Here is a 9,850-nt window from a genome sequence, read left to right on the forward strand (position 1 = left end):
TTAAAGACTTTGAGCCCCATGTAGCACAACCTGATTACCTTGTATCTACCCCAGCGCTTGGAACAGTGTTTGGCACATAGTAAGTGCTTAACAAATACCATCATCATCATCATCATCATCATTTCCACAGGAACCTCCCCAAACACCCTTGGTGTCTTGCAAACCTCATGGCCAGGAAGTTCTTCCTAAAAATATGACCGCAATTCCTCTTGCTGCAGTTGAAGTCTGTGCCCTTCGGAGAAGAAGGCAGGGAAGGCCCGGAAGTGATCTTCCAACCTGCACAGCCCATGCAGTTTGGGAGACCACAGGGCATTTCCTCTGGCTTCTCCCTGCCTCTACCTCTCCTGCTGGCGAGGTCTGGACTGGTGTCATTAGAATGTCAGTTCCTCGTGGGCAGGGATATTGTCTTCCATTTCTGGTTCAGTCTTCTCTGCATGCAGCAGGTGCTTAGTAAATGCTGACAAGGATAACGAGGAGGAAGTGGAAGAGAAGATGAAACAGGAGGAGAAGAAAGGAATGGAGGAGAAAGAGGTGATAGAGGAGGAGGATGGAATGGAGGAGAGGGAGGAAGTAAAAGAGAGAAGGAGAAAGAGGAAGGAATCAAAGAGGAGGAAATGGAGGAGGAGGAGTAAGGGGAAGAGGAAGAGGAGGAAGGGGTGGGGGGAGGCGGAGGAGGCAAAAAGATAGGAGGAGGAGGAAGGGGAGCCTTGTCCCCTGTAGACCAAGAGGTTCTAGGTCACCTTGTCTCTCCCCTGGGTCCCAGGCCCCTCTCAGGTGCCCGATTCCTGGGGCCCAACAGCCCCGGGATTCCCCTGAAAAGAGGTAGGAGATGGGCTGATGGTTGTGGGGGACGGGCTGGGGGAGGGCGCACCCCACCCAAAACACGAGCTCCTGATGCTCCTAACTTCCCCTCAGCCTTGGTTTGGTCAAACAGCGAGCAGGGCAGTGCAGGAAGACTTCAAAGGAAAAATAGGTCAGTAGCCGCTAGCTGATGGGGCCTGGGCCTGATGGAAAGGAAGGAGAGAGAGATGATGAGCAGGAGAGAGGATGAGAGGGAGGGAGGAAGCGAGAGAGGGAGGGAGGGAGGGAGGGAAGGAAGGAAGGAAGGAAGGAAGGAAGGAAGGAAGGAGGACAATGAGAAAGAATCAAAGGAAGAGAGATAGGAGGAGGGGGAAGGAAAGAATGGAGGAGGAGGAGGAAGGGAAGGAGGGAAGGAGGGAAGAAGGAGGGAGGGAGAGAGGGTGAGCCCCAGGGAGGTGCAAATCCATCTGTCCCTAGTCCCCTCCCCTACTGTCTCATCCCACCAGGATCCCAGCAGGATCCTGTACAATACAATAGAGTTGGTAGAAAAGACCCTTGCCCACAAGGAGTTTATAGTTTAAAGGGGAGACAAATATTAAAATAAATGACAGATAGGGGAAATAGTAGCCTATAAGGCTATGTATGTAAGTGCTGTGGGGCTGGAGTGGTAAACTGCTTAGGGGATACTCAGGAAGTGCACAGTCGACACAGAGGGGAGGGTGGGTAAGGGGAGATGAGGGCTTTGTCTGGGAAGGAATGTTGGAGAAGATGTGATTTTAGGAGGGTTCTGAAAATGGAAAGCGTGGTGGATTGTCACAAATGAAGGAGGAGGGAGTTCCAGGCCCGAGGGAGAACATTAACAAGGGCTAGTGGCAGGAGAGTCGAAATCGAAGTAAGGAGTGATAGAGGAGTGGGGTATACAGATTGGGTTGTGGTGAGGTGGGGTGGGAGGGAGAGTGCCTTAAAGCCAATGGTAAGGAGTTCCTGCTTGATACGGCAGTGGATGGGAAACCACTGGAGGTTCCTGAGGAGTGGGGAAATATGAACTGAATGATTTTGTCAAAAAACGATCCATGCAGCAGAGTGAAGTAGAACTGGAGTGGGAAAAGACAGGAGGCAGGAGCCCATTCACTTTCCTGTCTTCTGAGCCCTGTCCATGGCACCTGGCCCCTTGTGGGCCTAGAATGGGGGCTCACTGACTCTCATCTCCTGCTGGCCCCGTCATCATCATCATCATCAATCGTATTTATTGAGCGCTTACTATGTGCAGAGCACTGTGCTAAGCGCTTGGGAAGTACAAATTGGCAACATATAGAGACAGTCCCTACCCAACAGTGGGCTCACAGTCTAAAACTTCCCGTCGAGGAAGTTGTCAGCCCCTCAGCCACAGCTAGGCCGGCTACAAAAGGGCAGGTGACCAGTGTCCTCCTCCCGGTGTCCAAAACCTTGTGGACCCCTGGAAACCCCACCCCCTTTCCCCCTGCCACTCCAACCCCCTGCAGCAGAAGTGTGGCTGCTCCCACGGAGGGCCACGAAGTCAAAGGGGGAGAAGCCTACGGAAGTGGCCTGCTCGGCAGCACCTGCTCAGCCCCAGCCCGGGCCTTTCGCCACCTGAGTCACCCGGGCATTCTCTCCAATCTCAGCTTTACTCAGTCCATCGACCCCTGGCATCCCGCTGTGACCTGAGAGAGGCCTATCCCTGCCTCCCCCAGCCCTGGGCTTGAAGCCGGAGGGACCCTGTACCCTCTGCCCGGAGGAGCCCAGAAATCCCTCCCAGGGAAGAGGGAGGACTAGCAGACAAAGGGCCCAGGCGGGTCCCTGAACCAATAACTTGGGTGGTCCACACCTACGGATGAGGATGGGTGGCCAGAGGGGCAGCACTCCTGGGTCCCCCCCGAGTCCTGGTGCTGCCACCAGAGTCAGGGCTGGATGGGCCGATGACTGATCCTGGAATTCTTTTCCGACTCGCGAGAGTGAGCGGGGGTGAGGGAGGGGCTGTGGTGAAGGGGAAGGGGCAGGGGAGAGTGAGTTGGGGCAAGAGAGAAGCTGGGGTGAATTGGTGGGGGCAAGAGAGAGGCTGAGAAGGATGGATGGGGGCACGGGAGAGGTTGAGGAAGATGGGTGGGGGCAGGGGACAAGATGGGGAGGATGGGTTCATTCACTCATTCATTCAATCGTATTTACTGAGCACTCACTGCGTGCAGAGCACTGTACTAAGCGCTTGGGAAGTACACGTTGGCAACACATAGAGACGGGGTTGGGGAAGGGGAGAGGATGGGGAGGACGGGTAGGGACCCGAGGCTCTCAAAATCTCACGGCAACACTGGCCCATCCCAGGGGCCACGTGAGAAGCAATCCCCCCGACACAGATAATAATAATAGTGGTATTTGTTAAGTTCTTACTGTGGGCCAAGTACTGTGTTAAATGCAATGCGATCAGATCAGACACAGTCTCTCTCCTACATGGGGCGCATAGTATCAGTGGGAAAGAGAACAGATACTGAATCCCCATTTTACAGATGAAGAAACTGAGGCACAGAGAAGTGCCCAAGATCACACAGCAGAAAGGTGGCAGAGCAGGATTAGAACCCAGGTCGCCGAATCCCCAGCCACCGCTCTTTCCAGCGGGCTCCGCTGCTTCCCCAGAGGTCTGAATCCCCTTCCACGGGAACCATCACCTCGCCCCCTCCTACCTCACCTCCCTTCTCTCCTTCACCAGCCCACCCCGCACCCTCCGCTCCTCCGCCGCTAATCTCCTCACCGTACCTCGTTCTCGCCTGTCCCGCCATCGACCCCCGGCCCACGTCATCCCCCGGGCCTGGAATGCCCTCCCTCTGCCCATCTGCCAAGCTAGCTCTCTTCCTCCCTTCAAGGCCCTCCTGAGAGCTCACCTCCTCCAGGAGGCCTTCCCAGACTGAGCCCCTTCCTTCCTCTCCCCCTCGTCCCCCTCTCCATCCCCCCATCTTACCTCCTTCCCTTCCCCACAGCACCTGTATATATGTATATATGCTTGTACATATTTATTACTCTATTTATTTTACTTGTACATATCTTTTCTATTTATTTTATTTTGTTAGTATGTTTGGCTTTGTCTCCCCCTTTTAGACTGTGAGCCCACTGTTGGGTAGGGACTGTCTCTATATGCTGCCAATTTGTACTTCCCGAGCGCTTAGTACAGTGCTCTGCACACAGTAAGCGCTCAATAAATACGATTGATGATGATGATGATGATGAACCAAGGTCGTAACTGAAAGTGCCCCCCAGCAGGGAACCCCAGCAGCATCCCACCCTGCCGCAAGCCGGGCTCCTCCCCCAGCCCTGCCAACGCTCCCTGAGGGAAAGTCTCCGTGGCTAGAGAGCCTGTCCAGGGAAGTAGGGGGGAGTACAGCCTCTCCCGTCTCCCAAGTCCCAGGATGAATCAGCCAGGGGAGCAAAATGGGCAGAGAGAGCTGGGCCTTAGCCAATACCTGTTCCAACCAAACGGCCAAAGGCTCTCACGCTGGAGTCCTGGTGCCCGCTCCCCGCACCCCACCTCCACCCGGCAGGCCCAGATTTTCCTCCCCCAGGAGTCAGGAGGTTGGTCCCTAGCCTTTGCCCACCCCCACAGGGGACCACGGTCTCTCCATCCACTTCCAGCATGTAAACCACATGCATGTAAACCCAATCCACGGCCCCCACAGGTGCCAGCAGGAAAGAGACAAGTCCGCATTCACTCCTCGGAAGCCAGGATCCCTCCCTCCCTATCGAGGGGTGCCCCAGGACCCCCTGCAAGCTGCCGGGGGAGAAGCAGACGGGAGGGTGCGGGAAGGCATTAGAGGCTGCGGTGACCATGACGCGCTAGGGATGGCACAGACCGCCCCGGCATCACCTCAGCCTCCCCTTCGATCGACACAGTCATCCCGACACCGGGAACTAGGAGCCTCCTGAAGTTTCCTGTCCCTCCCACCACCACTCTGGCCAACCCGGACCGAGATCAACTCTGGGAACATCTCCCAGTCAATCAGGTCCCCAGGGGCGAATTATCCAACATTTTTTTTGTAACGGTACGCGTTAAGCACTTACTAGGTGCTATACTAAGTGCTACTTCCTCCCACCCACCGGCCCCTGAGCCCCCTCCTTCCCCCTGCCAACCTGCAGTCTGCAGGCCAAGCATCATGGAAGGTGGATGACGGGAAGCAGGGAGGAGATGGCCACAAATCACTGCAGCAAGAGGCAGATCGCACCTGCTCCCACCACCCCGCTGCGGTGCGAGGGTGAGAGTGCGGGACAGCCGCCAACAGACGTCGGAACCCGCTTTGTGGACCCATCCCCAAACCCACGACCTGCCCGGCTCCCCAGACCCTAATTCTCCATCCTTCCACGGAAGACCACCATCACCGCCTTTCCAGAGAGAACTCTTTGAAGAGCATTCTTGAATTTATACAACGCTTTTATCTGTCCTAAGCGCTTTCACATCAGTGACTTTGGCCTAGTGGAAAAAGCACGGGCCCGGGAGTGGGTTCTAATCCCGGCTCCGCCACTTGTCCGCTGTGTGACTTTGGGCAGGTCGCTTGACTTCTCTGTGCCTCAGTTACCTCACCTGTAAAATGGGGATTAAAACTGTGAGGCCCAAGTGGGACAACCTGATTACCTTGTATGCCCCCTGGCAATGAGAGCGGTGCTTGGCACACAGTAAGCGTTTAACAAATACTATCGTTATTATCGTTATAATCATTTAAACGGAGATTGAATACCTGTTCTCCCTCCTACTTACAGCGTGTCAACTTGTACTTCCCAAGCACTTAGTACGATGCTCTGCACACAGTAACCGCTCAATAAATATGACTGAATGAATGAATGTGAGCCCCGTGTGGGCGCTGATGGTCCGATATCTACCCCAGCATTCAGAACAATGACCAACACATAGTAAACGCTTAGCGAATACTAAATAATAATAAATAATCAAAATTATGATTTTGATGATTGGAATTATCCTCACAGTGCCTCCGTGAGGTAGGGAAAGGCAGGCGTCCCCATTTTCCAGACAAGGGAACTGAGGCACAGAGAGATTAAGTGACTTGCCGAAGGTCACACAACAGACCAGTGTAAAAGAACAGACTCTGGGACCTTTGCTTTTTTCCACTGGGCCACTAGTCCGAGATGTCTCCAAGTGGCCCAATGCCAGCTTCCAGGCGCTTGGGCGTTGGGTGAGTTCTGAGGCAGAGAACATATAAAGTCCTAATAATACTACTACTACTAATAATAATAATGATGGCATTTATTAAGCTCTTACTATGTGCAAAGCACTGTTCTAAGCACTGGGGAGGTTACAAGGTGATCAGGTTGTCCCTCGGGGGGCTCACAGTCTTAATCCCCATTTTACGGATGAGGTAACTGAGGCACAGAGAAGTTAAGTGACTCGCCCAAAGTCACACAGCTGGCAAATGGCAGAGCTGGGATTCGAACCCATGATCTCTGACTCCAAAGCCCGGGCTCTTCCCACTGAGCCACGCTGCTTCTCTGATGCGTATACACGCGCAAACCCACACACCCAGTCTGCCCTCTCCCATGACACACGCTGAATCTCCATGAGCTCCCACCCGGAACACCCTAATTATATACACACACGGTGCAGTGAGCCCCCTGGCACACCACTCAGACCCATTAAACCATCTTCCGCCGCACACGGAGCACGTGTCCCAAGCCAGGACACCGGCAGCTGCTCTCTGCCGGGGAGGGGGTGGAGAGGGAAAGGGAAGTCCGAGCTCCCTCATTCCCTCGCCCCCAAGGAGTTAAGGAACTCGGCCCCTTGGGAGCCGCTGGCAGGCTGCACGCGATGCCCGGCGTCTCCGTCGCCCGCCGGCCCTCCGGAGGCCCGTCGTGCGGCGGAGGCGGAGGGCCGAGGGTCCGGTCCTGGAAGCGGCTGGAGAACGTTCCAGTTCTAGGGAATGGAACTCCCCTAAAGCAGTGGATTCTCAATCCCTCCGGGTAGCCAAGTCCAAAGAGCCGCCGGGGCAGGAAGCCCTTCTTTACATCTAACCTAAATCCCTCCTGCTGCAATGTTCCATTTCCGCTTAGGCCTACAAACTGGTCGCCCCCGCCCCCGAAAGACCAGCACCGAGGCTGTCCTTTGCCTTTTCTTCTCCAAGATCCCGCCACGGCAGCTCCTCGGCTCTGGCTCTCCAGACAGGGCCCCCGCCGCCTCCCGCTCTTCAGGGGTCAATCTCCGGGACGGCTTCAGGATGGGGAGGACTAGTGGCCTGTGAGCCCGCCGACGGTAGGGACCGTCTCTATATTCGTTCATTCAATCGTATTTATTGAGCGCTTACTGTGTGCAGGGCACTGTACTAAGCGCTTGGGAAGTACAAGTCAGCAACAGATAGAGACGGTCCCTACCCCACGGCGGGCTCACAGTCTAGAAGCAGCGTGGCTCATTGGAAAGAGCGTGGGATTTGGAGGCGGAGGTCGTGGGTTCAGATCCCGGCTCCGCCAATTGTCAGCCGGGTGACTTTGGGCAAGTCACTTAACTTCTCTGTGTCTGACACATAGTAAGCACTTTAATAGACACAAAAATTGTACGCTCTTTCCATCAGACTACCACATAGCAGGCGTAGTAGTAGCAGTAGTGGTAGTTGTAGTAATAATAATAATAATAATAATGACAGTATTTATTAAGCGCTTACTATGTGCAAAGTGCTGTTGTAAGCGCTGCAGTAGTTGTAGTTGTCGTAGTGGTAGTAATAATAATAATAGTGGAATCTCTTAAGTGCTTTCTAGGTGTCTGGCACTGGTCATTCATTCATTCATTCAGTCAATTCATTCAATCGTATTTATAAATAAATAAATAATGTTGGTATTTGTTAAGCGCTTACTATGTGCAAAGCACTGTTCTAAGCGCTGGGGGGAACACAAGGAGATGAGGTTGTCCCATATGGGGCTCACAGTCTTAATCCCCATTTTACAGATGAGGGAACTGAGGCCCAGAGAAGTGAAGCGACTCACCCAAGGTCACAGAGCAGACATGTGGGGGAGGTGGGATTCGAACCCATGACCTCCGCACTAAGCGCTTGGGAAGTACACGCTGGACAAGTTGGTCACGGGTTCAAATCCCGGCCCCGCCACTTGTCAGCCGGGTGACTTTGGGCAAGTCGCTTCACCTCTCTGGGCCTCAGTCACCTCATCTGGAAAGGGGGGGGATTAAGACCGTGAGCCCCCTGATCACCTTGCAACCTCCCCGGCTTAGAGGAGCACATAGAGGGCCTTAGAACGGCACATAGTAAGCGCCTAATACATGCCATCATTATTATTATTGTAAGCGCTCAATGAATACGATTGAATGAATGAATGAGTGAGTGAGTGAGTGAATGAATGAATGAATGAATGAATGAATGAATGAATGAATGAATGGTTCCTCGGAGCGGGTCCGCTGACCAGGGCTCCCAGCAGGGGGCGCAGCGGCTCCGGGAGCGGCGCCCGTCCCGTCGGTGCCCGTCCCATCATTCACTCAATCGCATTTATTGGACGCTTCCTGCGTGCAGAGCACTGTACTGAGCGCTCGGGAAGTCCAAGCTGGCAACATCTACAGACGGCCGGCTCACCGTCCAGCGGCCGGTGCCCGTCGCGGCGGTTGCCAGGGCGGCCCCGGAGCATCCCCGGGTACCAGCGGGCGCTCTGGCATCCCCAGAGGCCTCCGCTTGCCCGCTCCCCGCCTCAGTTTCCCCACCCGAGCTACGGGTGGGGGGGGGGGGGCCTCCTGAGAAGAGCGGATGAGACCGAGCGGCGTCCTGCTCTCTTAACTACTTGGATCCCGGCCCTCCCCCCGCGACGCCGGTCCCCTCCACCCCCTCTCCCCACTCCGAGCTGCTGCTGCCCCTGCTGCTCTCCAAACCGTCATTGAAATCGTCAGGGGGGGGGCTCCGATCCGGGCGGGGACCCCCTTCTTCGGCTTCTCCTCCTCCTCCCTTCAAGGCCCCACCGAGAGCTCCCCTCCTCCAGGAGGCCTTCCTCCCCTCCTTCCTCCCGCCTCCCCTTTCCTCCACCTATCTGACTCGCACCCGTCCACGCTGTTCATTTCATCTCGTTAACAGGTTCGGTTCTCCGTCTCAATCAATCAATCAATCATATTTATTGAGCGCTTACTATGTGCAGAGCATTGCACTAAGCGCTTGGGAAGTACAAATTGGCAACATACAGAGACAGTCCCTACCCAACAGTGGGCTCACAGTCTAAAAGGGGGAGACAGAGAACAAAACCAAACCTACTAACAAAATAAAATAAATAAAATAGATATGTACAAGTAAAATAAATAAATAAATAGAGTAATAAATATGTACAAACATCTATACATATATACAGGTGCTGTGGGGAAGGGAAGGAGGTAAGACGGGGGGATGGAGAGGGGGACGTGGGGGAGACCACCTCCCCCTTCGAGGCCGCGCTCCCCTTCCCCGGGGGCAGGGCCCGGCTCTAGACGTCGCCAAGTTGGGGCTGCCCGCCCCCTCCATCCCCCTCCATCCCCGAGCCCCCCTGGAAGTTCGTCCCGGACCGGGATGCGGCCGGGTGGCGATAAGCCGGGCCGGGAAACTTGGATCCCCATCCCTCTTCCTCTCCGCGTTGCCAAGTCGGACATCCCCGACGCTCCGCACACCGTCGGATGGATGGCAGAGAGGCCGCACTTCGACTCACCTTGAGCGTCGAGCCCTCGGGTGCCGATGACACTTGCTAGCCAAGTGGCCACATACCAAATCATAGTACTAGCTCCCGCCAGTCAGGACCTTCATTCTATCTCTTTTCGACTGGAAGCGTAGGGACCGTCTCTCTATGTTGCCAACTTGTCCTTCCCAGGCGCCTAGTCCAGTGCTCTGCACATAGTAAGCGCTCAATAAATACGATGATGATGATCTATCTATCAATCTGTGATGATGATCTCTCTCTCTATCAATCAATCTATGTATCTAGGTGCACGGGTCCGTTTTTCTCGGGGCCCGGGTCCGGCCGAGGGGGTCCCCCGCCGCGGCTGGTCTTCATGGCCCGCTCCCCTCCCCGGCCTCCTCCCCATCCCTCCTCTCCG

General features: G+C 55.0%; 1 protein-coding gene across 1 annotated transcript in view; it reads right to left on the reverse strand.

Annotated features, from left to right (window-relative positions):
* IGSF9B (immunoglobulin superfamily member 9B) overlaps positions 1-9,638 on the reverse strand; it is a 73,839-nt gene extending 64,201 nt beyond the window's left edge. Inside the window, 1 exon segment of the mRNA XM_038753523.1 lies at positions 9,466-9,638. Within this exon segment, the coding sequence (XP_038609451.1) occupies positions 9,466-9,529 (64 nt within the window). The 5' untranslated portion in view covers positions 9,530-9,638.
* Positions 9,639-9,850: the final 212 nt, after the last annotated feature.

Source organism: Tachyglossus aculeatus, chromosome 11, assembly GCF_015852505.1.
Source record: "Tachyglossus aculeatus isolate mTacAcu1 chromosome 11, mTacAcu1.pri, whole genome shotgun sequence".
Classification (NCBI taxonomy): domain Eukaryota; kingdom Metazoa; phylum Chordata; class Mammalia; order Monotremata; family Tachyglossidae; genus Tachyglossus; species Tachyglossus aculeatus.